Genomic DNA, 17,757 nt, shown 5'->3' on the forward strand with positions numbered 1-17,757 from the left:
TGAGCTTCCACACATGCTGTTCCCCCCGCCTGAAACGTTTTCTTTGCTCTTCGCCACTCGAGAAACCCTTTTCTTGTGCTAAAAGTAAAACCTACCCTCAGATTGTGCTTGAATTCTACCTTCCAGCTGGGTGAACTCAGAAAATATTTAACCCTTAGACCCTCAATTCAGGTGTGAAACAGGAATATTCATGTCTACCTCCCAGGGTTACATTAAATAACTAAGAAGAAGTGTCAGGTAGACGTTCCAGTATTCATTCTCTCCTTTACTCAAGACGTGCTCATGGAGCAGCCACTCTGGTTCAGGCTGAACGGGGCAGAAATGTTCTCTATGTGCTCAGAGGGGCAAAGGGAATTACATACACAATCATTGAGTTACAGTTGTGATATGGCTACACAGGAATTTGATAGGCCGCCAATAAATGTCACCTCTCCCCACCCCTATTTATTCTTTGTGACTCAGTTAGGGACACGATCATAAATTGCCTTTATATGCTTTCTCATTGCTTGACTTTCTCAGCAAAAATAGTCTACTTTTATAACTTAAAAAGTCCAGTAAAATTTGTAATGCCTAAGTCCACAAAACCCCTTCTTTTTAAAGAAGAAGGGAAAAAGACAGCTTCGATATTACTTTCTTTTCAAAGCCTTCTGAGAAAGGCAGAAGGGTGGTTCCCTCCCTCTCCCACCCTGTTGACTCCCACTGTCCCTTCAAATGGGCCTTGACTGCCCCCGAATTGCGCTGGGGGGCCAGGACACCCCGTGAGGGGTAGGGGCTCATTTGTCCGCCAGCCTGGATTTACTCTGAGCCCTGCTACCTTCTGCTTTGGGTTGACCAGAGGCCCCATGTGTGGTCTCTCTCTCTCTCTCTCTCTCTCTCTCTCTGAGCCTCTTCATACCCGAGCCCCAGGGAGGCCCCACCTCCACCCTTGGCAGCCTCTCAGCTCAGCCGCTTCTCTTCCCCATGCTGAATTAGGCAAAACCTAACTCTGTAGGCAGGAGAATTGGGCAAAACAAACGTATCTACTGACTTAAAAACAACCAAGCAATCTTGTCAATTTTTTACATTACTTTAGAATTCCACAAATCATAGGCATTATGCCACCTTTGACCCGAACTGCCTTAATCAACGATTTGATATCACTCTTCCCCTAATGTTCTTTTTCTTTTTTAAATTTTTTTTTATCTGCCTGCTCCTGGTCTTAGTTGCGGCACGCGGGATCTAGTTCCCTGACCAGGGATCGAACCTGGGACCCCTGCATTGGGACCATGGAGTCTTAGTCACTGGACCACCAGGGAAGTCTCTCCCTTAATGTTCTGATGGTAGCTCTGCAAAGCCAACGATCCAGAACTGTTGGTGTGAATGACATATCTTCGCTAATTGTCCACTACCCTGGCCTCCAGTCCTGGTCCAGCTCCTGGCCTCTCCCTGTGACTGTCTGCCTCTTTTAAGACCCTGTGAAAATGGGAGCGTCTGGGAGGGCGGAGGGTGCCACTGCCTTGACCGCCTCCACAGTCCTCTCTGCCAGGGGCCAAAGTCCACCTTCCTGAGAGGTGAGAAAGAGGCAGCCCCAGGGCATCTTTGCAGAGGAGTGGGGGACCGACAGGAGGGACAGGAGGTCACATGCCCTGCCCTCTCAAGGAAGTTTCTATACACCATCCTGTGGAATTCCTAATAATCCCTAGATGTATGGCACAATTGTCACAAAGATTCTACCCATATTCCATCTTGTTCGTCTTATAGGCAGGGTGAAGAGGAGCCAGAGATTATAGTCCCAACTTCCATAGGAAAATAGAGTCTCACATGTGCAGTCACATGTTCTTAGTGGCACAGAGAACACAGAAGAAGCGCTCCAGTCCCAGGGTGCAAGCCCAGCTCCCATTATCAGAGAGCTGCAGCCCATCGAGTGGGCTGTGGGACCAGGGTGGAGGAAGAGCTCATCTGGGCAGTCGCCGGAGTCACAGGACAGCCAGGTAGTGGTGGTAGTATTCCAGGTAGAGTGGCTAGCCTCTGTGTAAGTATATCTGGAGAGAAAGGACAGGGGATGAATTATCCACAGTAATGAGTGAGTGCCTTAGCTCTCCTGTTCCTCCTGGGTCAGTGGGAAGTGCTGGGGTAGAGGAGGAATCTCACATGTAAAGGATTGTGAAGAGAGATTTGTCAGACTAAGTGTCAGCCACATGACGAAAGGGGAGTGTGTGGCCTGCAGATCACAGGATGTGAGGGGCAAAAGGAATGTGCAGGGGGGATGTGAGTACTAATATCAGCTTGAGTTTATGCAGGAGTGCCAAAGGAAATGAACATGTCTCTGGGTGCCTGGGAGGAATGTACAGGCAATATTGGGTAACAGTATACATATATATTTGATACGGAGGCATTCTTATTTAAGGTGTTTGCAGATGACACTGTGGGTTGAGAAAAATCATGTACACGTATATATGTGTATATATGTATATATGTGTGTGTATGTATATATGTGCATATATAGGAACATACAGATTTGTCAAAATCCACAGCCATACAACTAACAATTCAAGTCATAAATCACATTAACCCCCAGAATATTAGCTAGTGATACTTTGCCCTATAAATAAACTACTATACTCAACAGAAGAGACAAAGGTCTAGATCACCATTGGTAAATTATCCATATCTACAGATGCCCCGACATAGGGGCATCCTATACCCCTGAAAAGGAAAGCCATGCTTCAGTGTCATAGGCTGACAAGCTATGTCCCAGGCAGCCTGGGACAGACTGCCATTAAACTCAGTAACAAAATCACATACCAAAGTATCATCTCTGAGTTTTCCCAATTCACGGTGTCATCTGCAAACACCTTAACCAAGAATGTCCACAAAACAAGTCCCGGTGACTCCTATACACTTCTAGTGGTGATGGACCGTCAGCCATAATTACTACTGGGCAATCCACTTTTCCTACAATACTCTAAGAGTTATCAGTTCCATCTGCCACCTTCCATACTACTGATAATATAAGAGCTTCATCACCTTCTGGTTCTGGTGAATCAACCACCACTCAAGTCTTTGGACAAACAGCCATGACATTCACTAAAGAAACAATTCTCTAGACACGTTTCAGATTTGTTAACAACAGTCCTCCGACCACCTATACCGAAAGTGATGGAAGAACTGCATCCCCTTCAAGTCCTCATCAACTGTCTACCACTTATTTTATTCCAGGAGAGACATCCACAACTTGCAATCCAAGTTCTGCTTCCAGCGAAAGCACTGTGAGTTCCACCACGACTTGCACTTGGTCAGAATCCACCATCTCTTCTGAGGGTTCCTACACCACAGACCTTCAGAGTTCCACCACCACTTTGGGCTGGACTGAATCCACAGTCTCTTCTGAGGGTTCCCCCACCAGAGGGGATGGAAGTTCCCCCCCAAATTCTGGTTGGTCTGAGTCCACAGTCTCCTCTGAGGGTTCCCTCACCACAGCCACTGGGAGCTCCACCACCACATCTGGTTGGTCTGAATCCACACTTTCTTATGAGGGTTCCCCAACCACAGGCTCTGGGAGTTCCACTACCACTTCTGGTGGGTCTGAATCCACAGTGTCTTCTGAGGATTCCCCCACCACAGGCCCTTGGAGTTCTGCCACCACTTCAGGTTGGTCTGAATCCACAGTCTCTACTGAGGGTTCCCCAACCACAGGGGATGGGAATTCCCCCGCAAATTCTGGATGGTCTGAATCCACAGTCTCTTCTGAGGGTTCCCACACCACAGGCGCTGCAAGTTTAACCATCACTTCTGGTTGGTCTGAATCTGCCATCTCTTCTGAGGGTTCCCACACCAGAGGCTCTGGGAGTTCCACTACCACTTCTGGTGGGTCTGAATCCAAAGTCTCTTCTGAGGATTCCCCCACCACAGGCCCTTGGATTTCCTCCACCACTTCTGGTAGATCTGAATCCACAGTGTCTTCTGAGGGTTCCCACACCACAGGCCCTTGGAGCTTCACCACCACTCCTGGTTGGTCTGAATCCACTGTCTCTTCTGAGGGTTCCCCAAACACAGGACTTCAGAGTTCCACCACCATGTCTGGTTGGTCTGAATCCACAGTATCTTCTGAGAGTTTCCACACCACATATGTTGGTAGTTCCACCACTGCTTCTGGTTGGTCTGGATCCACAGTCTCCTCTGAGGGTTTCCTCACCACAGCCTCTGGGAGTTTCCCCACCAATTCTGGTTGGTCTGAATCCACTCTCTCTTCTGAGGCTTCCCCAACCACAGGCCTTCAGAGTTCTGCCACCAATTCTGGTTGGTCTGAATCCACAGTCTTTTCTGAGGGTTCCCACACCGCAGGTCTTCAGAATTCCACCACAACATATGGTTGGTCTAAATCCAGAGTGTCTTCTGAGGGCTTCCCCACCACAGTTGATGGGAATTCCACCACCACTTCTGGTTGGTCTGAATCCACAGTCTCTTCTGAGGAGTCCCCCACCACAGGCCCTTGGAGTTCTGCCACCACTTCAGGTTGGTCTGATTCCACAGTCTCTTATGGGGGTTCCCAAACAACAGGCCCTTGGAGTTCCACCGCCACTTCTGGTTGGTCTGAATCTACAGTGTCTTCTGAGGGTTCCCACACCACAGGCCCTTGGAGTTTCACCACCACTTCTGGTTGGTCTGAATCCACCGTCTCTTCTGAGGCTTCCCCAACCACAGGCCTTCAGAGTTCCACCACCAACTCTGGTTGGTCTGAATCCACAGTCGCTTCTGAGTGTTCCCACACCACAGGCCCTCTGAGTTCCCCCACAAATTCTGGTTGGTCTGAATCCACAGTCGCTTCTGAGGGTTCCCCAATCACAGGGCCTGGGAGTTCCACCACCACTTTTGATGGGACTGAATTCTCAGCGTCTTCTGAGGGTTCCCACACCACAGCCACTGGGAGTTCCACCACCACTTCTAAATGGTCTGAATCCACAGTCTTTTCTGAGGGTTTCCACACCACAGTTGCTGGGATTTCTACAGCCCCATCAAGCAATGGAGAGACATTCACTGGCCCAGCTGGATCAAGACAGACTGCCACTGTTGTTACTCAGAAAACCACAGATCACAACACCATATCTGATTCTCCTCAGCTCATGGACTCACCTACAACAACAGTTTCTAAAGGGGATGGAAGTCTTGTGTCCACTTCACGTCCAGTTGAATCCATTACCACATCCAGTGGTGATGAACAAACAACGACATTTTATATTGAAACCACTGTGTCCACGACTCTCTCAGCGCCATCAACACACACACTCTCCTCTTATTCCTCATCTTCTACACCTTTAAGTTCTGAGCAACTTTCTACCACCACCTCCAGCACTGGACACAACACAACAGCAATTACTGAAATGCCCTCGGTCCTCACGACAATTTCCAAATCATCTAAATCAACCATTTCGTCTGGAACTTCCTATCCTGGGCATTATGGTAGCGTTGCTTCCTCTTCAAGCTCCAGCCAGCTGTTTACCACCCGCTCTGTCTCTGCACAGACAACCACAGGCCTCACCAAGGAAACCACATTTTCTACCTCTACTCCTGATTCATCAAAACCTACAGGTACCTTGAACAGCACTGTTACTGAAGGGAATGAAATTTCTGCTTCCACATCAAGGCCTAGAGAATCCTTAATCACTTCTGGTGGTTATGGACACATGACCACATCTTCTCCTCCAGGATCCACTTTCTACACAACCTCCACAGAGGGGTCCACACCATCATTCTCTACACCTTCTTTACATAGTACATACAATGCAAGTCCTTCCGCATTAAGCCCCAGTGAGATCTCTACCCACATTGTGGTCTCAGAACCTATCACCATGACTGCCAAAGAGGAGTCAACTTCTGGCTTTTCTCCTCCTCTGTCCTCCACTTCACCTGGCTCCACTGGTGCTCCAGTCCCTGGTTTCAGTACCATTTCAACTCTGCGTCCCCCACTCACTGGTACACACACAGCTGTGATGACAACCCACTCTCCAGCTATGACAACAAGTAAGTCTCCTTGTTTGTCACTCTATGGGTTCCTCCTGCTCATCTTCCCTTATCAGCTAATCAGTTTTGTACTCCTTGTGATCTTGTTCCACACTTCCAGTGCCTTTTTGTTACCAATGTACATCATCCATGCAGATGATGTTGCTCCCTTTTGATTTGTAGGGCCCTTGTTTTCTTTGTGTGTCCTCTATTTTTTTAAAATTTATTTATTTTATTTTTGGCTGCTTTGGGTCTTTCCTGATGCACGCAGGCTTTCTCTAGCTGTGGCGAACCAGGGCTACTCTTCGCTGCGGTGTGTGGGCCTCTCCTGTCACGGAGCACGGGCTCTAGGCTCACGGGCTTCAGTAGCTGTGGCTCGCGGGCTCAGTAGTTGTGGCACACGGGCTTAGTTGCTCCACGGCACGTGGGATCTTCCCAGACCAGGGCTCAAACTCGTGCCCCCTGCATTGGCAGGCGGACTCCCAACACTGCGCCACCAGGGAAGCCCCTTTGTGTGTCCTCTTTTATCTCTTGCTTCCTTCCTCTCTGTTGTCCCTCTTCCTTTCCCTACTCTCTCCTGGGGGTTGAGGTGGTGACAAATGGATCTCGGTTGCTGCATGATCATCTGGTCCCATCCCCATCTTTCAATGCAGTGTCTGAACGATGGGACTTGGAACAGGAGTCAATGTTTTTGTGTTTTGGGCTTCCATGGTAACCTCTGTGAATGTTCTACCCCTTCTCAGGGCAGTGCTACAATGGGGCCACTTGGAACGGAGAAGAATGTGCCTGTACCGAAGGCTACTTTGGTTACCAGTGTCAGTCCCTCTTGGAATACTTATTCATAGGTAAAGACCTTTCCTGAGACTTGTAGATCATCCCCACATCCCTTAACCACTTAAAATAGGAGGGCAGCACTGGAAGGATCATTTGCTACCACTACTTAATTGTGCAGGTAGAGGAGAAAATGTGACTTTCACCCAGACCAAAACGCAGGTAGAACATGGACCTTCTGCCTCCCCCTTCTGGGTCCTTTTCACTAGCTAACCTGCCTCTCTCATCAGGATGATCATCTAGAGGCCTCCATTTAGGTCTCACTGGGTTGTGATCCTGGCCACTAGCTCTTCCTGGTATACAGAGGCAAGGGGCAGAAGTTTCAGCAACTCCTACCTGCCTTTTGAGTTTCCATCCTCCCTCCTACACACTTCCTCTACTTCCCCAAAACCAATAGATGAAGAATTAACTAATCCTGCAAGGCATTACTGGGAGGTTGCTGTCTCATGCATAATGTGTCCTCTTCCCACAGAAGTCCCAGAAAAAATCAATGCCACTGTAGAACTGAGAGTGAAAGTAACTAACAGAAATTTCACAGAAGACCTAAATAACATATCCTCCCATACATACCTGAATTTTGTTCAACTATTCAAGAGTCAGGTAAGAGCAGAGGAAGCCTAGATTCACCAATGTGAGAGGGGATGCCAGGGCTCATCTTGACTTACTGTTCAGGGCTTCTCAGCTCTTGGGTCCCTTCAGCCTAAGTCCTGAGAGGGGGGCGGTTCCTCTGAGAGCCTCCTTCCTTGAGCCATACCCCTCCAACACATCCTGGAAGAGGGAACATCCCTCTGCCTTCCCTTCCTTCTTTCCTATGGGCTAATACAGGGGCTCCTTGGGGAAGGAGAACAGGGGCTGCTGCACACTCCAGGCTTCTATGAGCTCAGCTGTCTTGTTTCTTTCAGATGGATAAAGCTTACAGGAGCGAAGACTTTCCACAATACAGAGGCGTGATCATTAGGAAACTACTGTGAGTATGGGGGTGGAGAGATTTATAGACTATGGGAAGCTCCTTCTCTCTTGCCTGCTCTCCTGTCTCCTCCTATCATGAATGATTCGAGTATCAGTACCTGGCTGGGTCAAAAAGGCCCCCAGCTAGAAGGCAACACCTGAGGGCTCTGAGACCATGCATTCATTCATTCAGCACTCATCCAAGTAACAAACTAGTATTGAAAGCCTACCCTGTGCTAGGTGCTGGGAGCACAGCGGTTCTGGTCTTCATGGAGCTTAGAGTGGCAGAACACAGGTAGCAGAAAGGCTGTGCAGTCTGTCTAGAATTATGGTAAGGGACACACAAGGTGCAGTGGGAGAGGTCCTGAATGCAAGCTCAGTGAGATGGAGGGAAATCCTCCTGGAGGAAGTGACAGCTAAGCTGAGGCTTGAAGGATGAGGAGAAATGAGCCAAGTAGAAGGAAAGGAGGAGGAGAGTGTTACAAGAGGAAATCAATGACGATGAGCCTAGAGGTGAGAGAAAGGAGGGTAGATTCCAAGAACATAAAGCACACTTGGCTGCTTGAGGACAAAGGGGTCATGGTGGGAGAGGAGGTTAGAAAGGTAACCTGTGCCAAGCTATTTAGATGTGAAGCATCAGCAATGGTGGCCCATTGGGATAGTATCCGATTTGCACTGCAGACAACTCAATTTGGCTACAGGGCTGAGAATGGGTGGACAGAGGAGGGAGATGATAGCAGCCTGGACCTGAGAGGTGATAATGAAGAAGAAAAGTATCCAGTGTGAAAGGTCTTTAGGGGGCAGGACCAGCAGATCATGGGAGTTTGATGGGTGTTTTGAGAAAAGGAGGAATGACACCAGATTTCTGGGCTTCTGGGAATGCGGGGTGCCCTTTGCTGAAATGAGGAACATAAGGAAGAGCAGAATGGGAGACGAAGATGATGAGTTTGGCCTGGGGGCCCAGCCACGTGGAGTGGCTGAGTGATGGAGCAGCTGATGGTCAAACATGGGATAGGAAGGGTCTACAGTGGAGGCACTGGTGTTGGCATCCCTAGATAGACATCGCTGGAAGCCCTGGGAGTAGACCAGATGGCTGGGGCCGTCGTCACAGCACAAAAGCAAAGATGAACCAGGGAAGGAGCATGGGAAGCCCCAACATTGAAAGGATAGGCAGGAGAATCAGAACTCTGAGAATCAGAACTCTGAGAGGAGAATCAGAACTCTGAGAGGAGAGTGCAAAGAAGCAGACAGAGGGGTGGGAAGGGAGCCTGGGGGTGTCAGGTCCCAACATGTCCAGGGCCCTTTGGGTTCCATAGCCTAGTGTCCTCCACCCCCACCCAGCATCAGAGCCATTGTCTCCATCTCCCTTCTGGCTCAGGATTTTGTTGTTTCAAGTCCTCCTGGGTCCTGCTCCTGACTTCTCTGTCACAATGGCTGTGACTAGTGATGGACCTTGTCTCAAGTTCTCTCTTCTGAGAGCATTGCTGACTGTCTAACAAGAAGCTTCTGGGTTGAAATCCAACGTTTCTAAGGCAGCTTCACGTTTCTTCATTTCTGAACGCTTACTTTTTTGGTTTTGAAAATATAATCCAATAGCTTCTACTTTACATTTTTTAGTTAAAAATTTTTTCATTGTAGTAAAATACCCATAACATAAAGTCTGCCATTAACCACTGAATTCGCCATTTTAAGTGTACGGTTCAGCAGCGTTAAGTCCATCCACATTGTTGTGCAGCCACCACCGTCCTTCTCCAGAACCTTTTCATCTTCCCAAACTGAAGCTCTGTCGCCATTCAACAATAACTCCCAATTCCTTCTCATCCCACCCCTGGCAACTACCACGTTACCTTCTGTCTCTACAAATTTGATTACTCCAGGGACCTCATATTACGACTCATAAATACTCATAGAGTAGTTGTTTTTTTGCGACTGGCTTATTTCACTTAGCATAATGTCCTCAAGGTTCATGCATGTTGTAGCATGTCTCAAAATTTCCTTCCTTTTTGAGGCTGAATAATATTCTATTGTATATACAGACTACATTTTGTTTATTCATTCATCCACTGATGGGCGCTTAAATTGCTTTCACCGTTTAGTTTTTATGAATAACACTGCGATGAACATGGGTGTACAAATATTTCTTCCTGCCTCTGCTTTCGATTCTTTGGGCTAGATGCCCAGAGGTGGAATTGCTGGACCCTATGGTTATTCTGTTTTTAAGTTTTTGAGGAACCATCATACTGTTTTCCACAGTGGCCGCACCATTCTACATTCCCACCAACGATGCACGAGGGTTCAATTTCTCCGCATCTTTGCCCAACAGCTTCCATTTTTAGGAATGAATTCCACCCATTGGCATATATTGTTATCACAGGTTTACTCTGTAGCCTCCCTCTAGGTTGTTACCTGCTGGAGGGAAGAGTCTCTATTCTGTCCTGCCTCTGGGACATATGGCTAATTGTTTCTCATCACCTCTCTTGCTTCTTGGGCCCTGCTTGCTGGGAGGGCGGGCAACACAGGGTAGCTGACGATTCCTAATTCCAGCAAAGGCAGCGTCGTGGTGGAACATGAAGTCGTCATGGAGGCAAACTTCACTTCAGAGTTTCAGGAGCTGTTTGCAAACCTCACTAAGATCATAAAGGCCAAGGTTATGAATGAGACCGGAAAGCTACCCGGTAATTCTGAAGCGTGCAAAAGTAAGCCCATCTAAAACCCCTTGATGTTGGTGGGGAAAGGATGGGAGGGGTCGCTTAGGGAGGTCTCAGCCCCATCCCCACACCTCACCTCTCTCCTCTCTTCCGGAGCTCCAGAGACCTCCCTCCCCAGCAGTCAAGCCCGGATACCTTCCGCAGACTCTGTGCTGCTGCCAGCAGTCCCTCCCAGTCCCGGGCTGAGGTTGTCACCAGCCCTAATGTCCCCATCTGAGCAAGCTCACAGGCCCAGCTGCATCTGGGGATGGCCAAGATCCTACTAGCCTTGTTCCCAGCAAGGAGGAGGGGAAGGCTGGCTGCCCCCAGGGGGCAGAGGCGCCATATCTATTTTGTTCTTTCCCACCACCCTGGGCAGACATCTCATTCCTGTGCTACAATGAGAAGGACACCTTCGTGAATGAGACCGTGAAGCTCGGCTTTGACCTGCAAGGTAAGCAGCTCCGCAGAGTGTGGATGGTAAACCTGAGGGCTAGAGGGCGTGTTCACCAGGCTGACGCTTCCTGCCCGCCCCCCACCCCCAGGGCAATGCACTCAGAAAGTTGCGAAGGAATTCGCCCAATTCTACTACGTGGATGATCTGAATGGGAAGCTGGCCTGTGTGACCAAGTGCACCCTGGGGACGAAGTCGCAAATGAACTGTCACCACGGCAGGTGCCAGCTTCAGCGAAGTGGCCCCCGTTGCCTGTGAGCCTCTACCCTCTCTGGTGGCAGGGCCCCACTCTCCCCGACAGTCACCCAAGGCGGCAGGGTGGGAGTGGGCAGAGCTCGCAAGGCACCCCTCCCCCCTCCTCTACACCCCTCTTTCTTCTACCCGGGTCTCCCATCTTCCACCCCACCAGAGGGAGAGGTAGGCGCAGATTATAGACAGGCATCGTAGCACTGAGCAAGCCCCTTCCTGAAAAAGTTCCAGTTACCAATTTCCAAATCTGTATCTATGAATCTCTATCTCCATCTGTCCTTCGTTTCCCTGACATCATCCCAGCCACCGCGCCATTATCACCTCCCGCTGTAGCTGGGACGCTACATTCGGGAGATCATAAATTAAAGTACAAAATATAAAACACGGTAACAGGCTGTCAAAGTGCCAACTACTTAGTGTTTAGATGGGTGAACATCACGTGTTTGGGACGAGGTACCGGCGCTCTCGGATTCTGAATTCCTGCTCCGCAGATCTGTGGTCCCTGCACACCCTCCCCGCCCCTTAGCCTTGAGAGTCAGGGAGAGCACCCGGCAACCGTCCTCAGAGGGAGAGCTGGTTTCCTGTGCTTTGACATTAATTTTTTTCTTTCGGGAGACTGGGTGGGTGAGGGATGCTGGTGGGCTGGCCTGAGCTTGTGTGTGTCCCCAGGTGCCTGAACTCGGACACGCACTGGCACTGGGGAGAAAGCTGTGAATTCAGCACCAGCAAGAGCATGGCGTATGGGATCGTAGGGGCCGTGGTGGTGCTACTGGTGGTCTCGGTGGTGGTCCTGGCCATCTCACTCAGCCAATCCCAGAGAAAACTGCACAGGTGAGCTTCTGGGGCTGGGGCGGGGCCTGGGGAGAGGGGACCACAGTCAGAATAACCTGAGGCTCTGCTCCTTCCAGCTGAGCAGTCAGCTGAGGCCCAGGGCAGCCTGCTGATCTGACAGGACATGTCTGTTTGGCAGAGAAATGGAAACAAAAACATATGTACTGGAATTGGATTATGTAATGAAATTACCTGGTGCTTCTTATCACCTTGGCTTCCCTAGAGCAACACCGTCACACTCGGACACTGGGAAAGACCGCCGTCGCTTTCCCCCAATTGTAAAATGCATAAGACCCACCTGAGAAGGTTGAGTAATGCTCAGCACAGCACCTGGCCGGCAATCGAAGGGAACCGCCCTGACTCTAGCCCAATGCCCCCATCTCACAGATAAGGACACTGAGGCCCACTGAGGAGTTAGGGGGGGCCAGGCCGTGGTGACATCCCCAGGAATGCTTTTTGTTTTCTGCCGCTGTCGCTGGGGGCAGTCTCCTCCCTGACTCAGGGCTTGGCCAGGACAGCCCCTTCCGGAAGCCCGAGGTTCAGAGGCCTCTGAGCCCCCTCCCCCGCCTCTCTGCCATGAGCTGCTCACGGCATTTCTGTTGGCAGGCAAGAGAACAACCTGTCTCGAGACTGGCAAGAAGAAGATGTCCTTGTCAGCTTCCAGAGCGCCGGCGTCTGGGAAGGTAGATCTCGTCAGGGGCCAGGACGGGGCAGGCTGGAGGGTGTAGAAGTGCCAAAGTCGGGCTCAGTGGGGCTGTGGGTGACACGTGCGCACATCCTGCCAGGTCGCCCCACCTCTGCTGCAGAAGCCAGGCTCCTCTGCAGCCCCCTGACCCCGAGCCTCCACGGGCAGCCCCTGCTGACCCTCCGGCCTTTTCTCGCTCCTCCCCGTCAAGTTCCGTGCACTCCAGTCTGTGGCCCATGCCTTTGCATAGACTGGGCTGCTTCCGGTGGTCTGAGTCTCTGCGCACCCGCATCCCACCCTGTTTCCAAAATCCGGTTCATGAGCTGCCCGTCCATGGAGCTCCGCATGGGTTCAGCCTGCTCTGGCTCCCAGAGTTGCTCCCGGCCCTGCACCCAGCTGCGGTGGAAAACCCTTCCCAGTACTTCCTGACAAACATGATGGAGGGATTCCAGGGATGGCTGAGAGCCTGATCCTGCCCCCGGAGGCCACCCCCAGCACACCAGACTCACACAGTTAATAGGATGATAGGGCCACGGCCAGGGCTTGACGGGGCATAGATGTACCTGCACCAGCCCAGAGTGGGGCGGGGGTCAGACAAGACTGCGGAGGGGCATCCCCTGAGCTGAGAGCCAGGGCAGTGGTGGGGAGTTAGCCATGTGTTTCCTGCTCCCATGAACATACAGCCCAGTGGGCAGCGAGGCCTTGTCCCACGATGGGAAGGGAAAGGGCTTTCCCGGCAGGGGTCCCTACTTAAGAAAGGACATGGAGGTGGGAAAGAGCACGGTCTGTGGGGGGGTCTGACCCCCCAAGGGCGGGTCAGTGGGACGGGAGAATGACAGGGCCAGGTCAAGGCTGGTCAGTGGGCCATGATGGGGGGACACACAGGAGGGGCTTTAAGGGAGGGGGACCAGACTTCGTTTTGAGCAGCTCACTCAGGAGGATCTAAGCGGAACAGCATGAAAGTGGGGAGTCCAGGGAGGGAGAAGCACAGTACCACAGGTGAGGGACGATGAGGCTGAGTGGGGGTGGCATAGACCGGGAGGCGTGGACAGCAGATGACATAGCTCAGATGCCAGTGAGTCAGGCAGGGCGTGTTGTTTGCAGGCTCTGGGCGGGGATGACGGGGCGCAGTGGGGAGAAGCAGCAGGTGGGTCGCGCTGGGCGGGGGTGGGAGGGCAGGGTACAGGGAGGGGGAAGCACCCCAGATCTGGCCAGTCCGAAGCCTGGGGACAGGCCTGCGGCCTGTGGGCAGCACTGGGGGTCAGCCTAGCCCCCGGTGGGGAGACAGTGGGCGAGGAGGGCAGGTGGAGGGCCGCGCGGGGGATCTTGAAGGAAGCAGCAGAGGAATGTTCTGGAAGATGCCAGGAGGACCCGGAGCCTGGGGCCCGGAGGCCGAGGAGGAAGTCTGTCTGCAAGGTGGGCACAGTGGGTGCTGGACATGTGCCAACTCAAACAAGAGATTCCAGGCGCAGCTGCTTTGTGTCTGCTGTGGCTACCGTTGCCATGAGGAAGTGTGCACGGTGACCGCAAGCAGTCCCGGCCTCCTGCCCCACCCAGACCAAGCGGCCCCTGGGCCTGGGGCCCCTGCTCACCAGCCACGACTTTTGACCCCAGAGCATGTCGGAGGGCTGCCGCTCTGGTGCCCTCCTGTTCCCGCGTGACCCTGGGCCAGCTGCCCAGGTCCCCTCCCGAGCCTCAGACAAGCTGTGCTGCTGGGAGGACAGATGGGCAGTGGGAAGGGAGTTTAGGGCAGCTCTGGGGCTGACTCTTCAGAGCTGGTCCTTTTACTGGAAAAAAACCCTCCTCTGGGCGTCTTTGGCTTCCCCCAGGCTCACTCTCACCCCAGTACCTCTCCCTACAGGTCAGAATCTGCAGGGGGACACGTTTGGCCTTGAAAATGTCTACAGACACTTCCAGCCTTCCCTGCAGAACGTGGACCCCAGCACAGAGGTGACTCAGGAGCTACCCCCCCCCAGCTAGGGGCTGCTCCCCTGTCCCCCACCCCCTGGGGCTGCCTGGGGAGGGCGGGGCACCCTCGGCCCAGAGGGCAGGTCGCTCCCCGGGGACGCAGCCATCACTACTGGCCCCTCAGCGGTACCTCCTCTCTCCCACCCCCCAGCTCCACATTCAGAGGCCCACGGTGGTGACAGCTGCTCAGTGAGGGGGACAGGGGCTCTCACCCCTCACCCAGATCTGGACGACGAGATAGCGGCTGACAGAGCCCTCCACAGGTCCCGGGGCCGCCAAGAAGAATCAGACGTCAGGGCCCAAGGACAGTCCTCTCAGGGCTGCTGGGTTTGCCCCATCCCCACTGTTGTGACCACCCTCTGCTCCCTTGCCCTCCATCCAGGAGCCCCAAGGCATCTTGTTTGCTCTATGGTGACACCCACTCTGGAATTTCCTACCATAAAAGAGCAAGTCTTAGGGCTTCCCTGGTGGCGCAGTGGTTGAGAGTCCACCTGCCGATGCAGGGGACGCGGGTTCGTGCCCCGGTCCGGGAAGATCCCACATGCCGCACAGCGGCTGGGCCCGTGAGCCATGTCCGCTGAGCCTGCGCGTCCGGAGCCCGTGCTCCGCAATGGGAGAGGCCACAACAGTGAGAGGCCCGCGTACGGCAAAAAAAAAAAAGAGCAAGTCTTAAAGTGCAGAGTGTAGCCTGAGTGGTCTCCTCCCCTCCCCTGCAGGGCAGGGGCCTGGTTGCAGGCCTGCATGTCTGGGAGGGTCCTTCTCAAGAGAGCACTCCTTCCAAGGTTGGAGGCTCGGCCCCTTCCTGTGCCCCACATGTGGGGCAGTGAGCCCTTTGTCTGCTCCAAGCAGGGGCAGTGGCGGGCCCACCTCTGCCTGAGGTCTCTGCGGCCGAGAGTGGACCTAGGGCCCAGGGAGGGGGGGAGCCCCCAGAAAGGCCAAAGAGTGAATGCTTTGCCCTGCTGACCTTGAGAGGGGCCTAGGTCACTCCAGATGACCAGAGGGGCTGTGCTTACCTGTGAACCCACAGACCCAAGAACTCTCAGCCATCCTGGGACTGGGCACTGGCCCAGCTGCGTCCATGACCTGCACCCTGTGACCTGGTGGGGTACCCATAGCGGCAGTAAAGCTGGCTTGAGAAGAGGGGAGAGGGGTCTCATTCCCTGGGGCTGGAGTCGAAAGCAGGGCACCCTTCTCCTCGGAGGCTCAGGCCCACCCTCTCCTCCACCTTCCACCTCCCTCCCGGGGTCCCATTAGCTCTTCCAGGCTGCTTCAGGCCCTGTGCCTGTCCCTTCAGAGCGATGGCAAATCTGATGGCCTGTGTGCCTATGTGCTGCCCAGCCAGGGAGGGGCTCCCCTTCCCTCTGCCCTTTGGCCTGGAACAGAGCTGAACCTCCAGTCATTAGTGAAGCTTCCACGCTTCCTCAGATGACCCCCAGCTCTCCGGTGTCTCAGGATCAAAGGGCTTGGGGCCCATTTATTTCTGGAATTTCTTGACCGACTTTCATTTCGCCAATTCCCGAAAGGGTGTAAGGCAGGTACGCTGCCTTCCAGACTCAGTCGCCAGTCTCCAAAGTCGAGACTGGTGACAATGACACTCTGCCTGCTGCCTCTGGTCCTTCAGCTCCCACCCCCACATGGTGAATGACGCCCGCCCACCCACTGCCCTCACAGCCCCAGCCCTACCATCTCCTGGACCTGCCCACGCCCAGGGAGGGCTGTGTCTTGGGGCCACAGTTGGGGGTACCCTCAGCCTCCTGCCCCTTGCCTACTCCTCTCCCCTCCCCTGTGAGATTTGGGGGAAGAGCCAGGGCTTTGGGGCTCATCTGAGTTAGCCTTATCCTCTCTGAGCCTCAGTTTCTGCTCCAGAAAGTGAGAATAAGAAAACTGACTTGCGGACTTCCCTGGTGGTGCAGTGGATAAGACTCCACACTCCCAATGCAGGGGACCCAGGTTCAATCTCTGGTCAGGGAACTAGATCTTACATGCGTGCCACAACTAAGAGTTTGAATGCCACAACTAAGGAGCCCTGGAGCCACAACTAAGGAGCCCGCCTGCCTCAACTAAGACCTGGTGCAGGGCTTCCCTGGTGGCGCAGTGGTTAAGAATCTGCCTGCCAATGCAGGGGATACGGGTTTGAGCCCTGGTCCGGGAAGATCCCACATGCCGCGGAGCAACTAAACCCGTGCGCCACAACTACTGAGCCTGTGTGCCACAACTACTGAAAGCCCTTCAGGGCTTCAGCAGGCACAGCCCCTTATTTATTTTTTAAAATAAACATTAAAAAAAGAAAAAGAAAAAGAAAACTGACTTGTCAGGGATGGAGAATCAGACAGAATGCCCCAGTCATGATCCGTGGCACATGACGGCTGTTCAGTCAATGGTAGGGTCTGTACTTACCCCGCGAATATGCCCCTCCAACTCCCTCCAACCCCCCTGCCCCAGATGCCCGGGGCTCTCCCTTACATGACACAAGACAAATGTCTTACATCTCAGCTCTCTCCAACTCTTGTCCTGGCCATTTCTGCGTCACCCTGTCCCTGCCTTGTGCCCTGAGGTTGTCACAGGGCTGTCAGGCATCCCGGAATCAGGGGAAAGGCCACTGCTGTAGCCAAACGGGCACAAGATAGGGTTTGGGGACAAACCCTAACCCTAACCCAGATTCTAATCCTGCCATGAAGCAGCTGTGTGCCATGGGGCAACTCAGTTTGTCTCTGGCCTCAGTTTCTCCCCCTAAAGGACAAAGGTTGGGGCCTCTAGGATTCCTTCCAACTCAGCTGCCCTGGACTCCATGGCCGTAGGACTGGGTTCAGGTTGGCAGAAGATGATAACGGGTCCTCGTTGGACCCTCCAGGATCTACTCTGCCCCTCACCTGCCCCCAGAGAAAGAGGGAAGGGAATAAAGGCTGAAATCAAACTGTGGCCTCAGGATTCCCACCCTCTAGGGGTGTCAACCTGGGATCGCCTGGGTGAGGAGGGAAGGGAGATTGGGGGCCGAAGTGGGGGACTTATGCTGGGCCCTGTAGATGTCATTCAAACGGCCATGTCCTGGCCTGTGTCCTGCCCTAAGTTCACGACCCCAGGAGCAGTGGGGGCTCCTGACACCCTGTCCCCGACCCTGGACAACT

General features: G+C 52.9%; 1 protein-coding gene across 1 annotated transcript in view; it reads left to right on the forward strand.

The window, feature by feature from the left end:
• The window catches only part of MUC12 (mucin 12, cell surface associated), a 49,109-nt gene extending 34,106 nt beyond the window's left edge, over positions 1–15,003 (forward strand). Inside the window, exons 2-12 of the mRNA XM_067705806.1 lie at positions 6,723–6,824; positions 7,283–7,410; positions 7,713–7,777; positions 10,303–10,454; positions 10,825–10,899; positions 10,991–11,153; positions 11,818–11,979; positions 12,283–12,285; positions 12,586–12,662; positions 14,526–14,614; positions 14,784–15,003. Coding sequence (XP_067561907.1) covers positions 6,723–6,824; positions 7,283–7,410; positions 7,713–7,777; positions 10,303–10,454; positions 10,825–10,899; positions 10,991–11,153; positions 11,818–11,979; positions 12,283–12,285; positions 12,586–12,662; positions 14,526–14,614; positions 14,784–14,825 — 1,058 coding nt within the window. The 3' untranslated portion in view covers positions 14,826–15,003. The remainder of the gene's footprint in view (positions 1–6,722; positions 6,825–7,282; positions 7,411–7,712; positions 7,778–10,302; positions 10,455–10,824; positions 10,900–10,990; positions 11,154–11,817; positions 11,980–12,282; positions 12,286–12,585; positions 12,663–14,525; positions 14,615–14,783) is intronic.
• The last annotated feature ends 2,754 nt before the right edge of the window (positions 15,004–17,757 follow it).

Source organism: Pseudorca crassidens, chromosome 15 (genome assembly GCF_039906515.1).
Source record: "Pseudorca crassidens isolate mPseCra1 chromosome 15, mPseCra1.hap1, whole genome shotgun sequence".
Classification (NCBI taxonomy): domain Eukaryota; kingdom Metazoa; phylum Chordata; class Mammalia; order Artiodactyla; family Delphinidae; genus Pseudorca; species Pseudorca crassidens.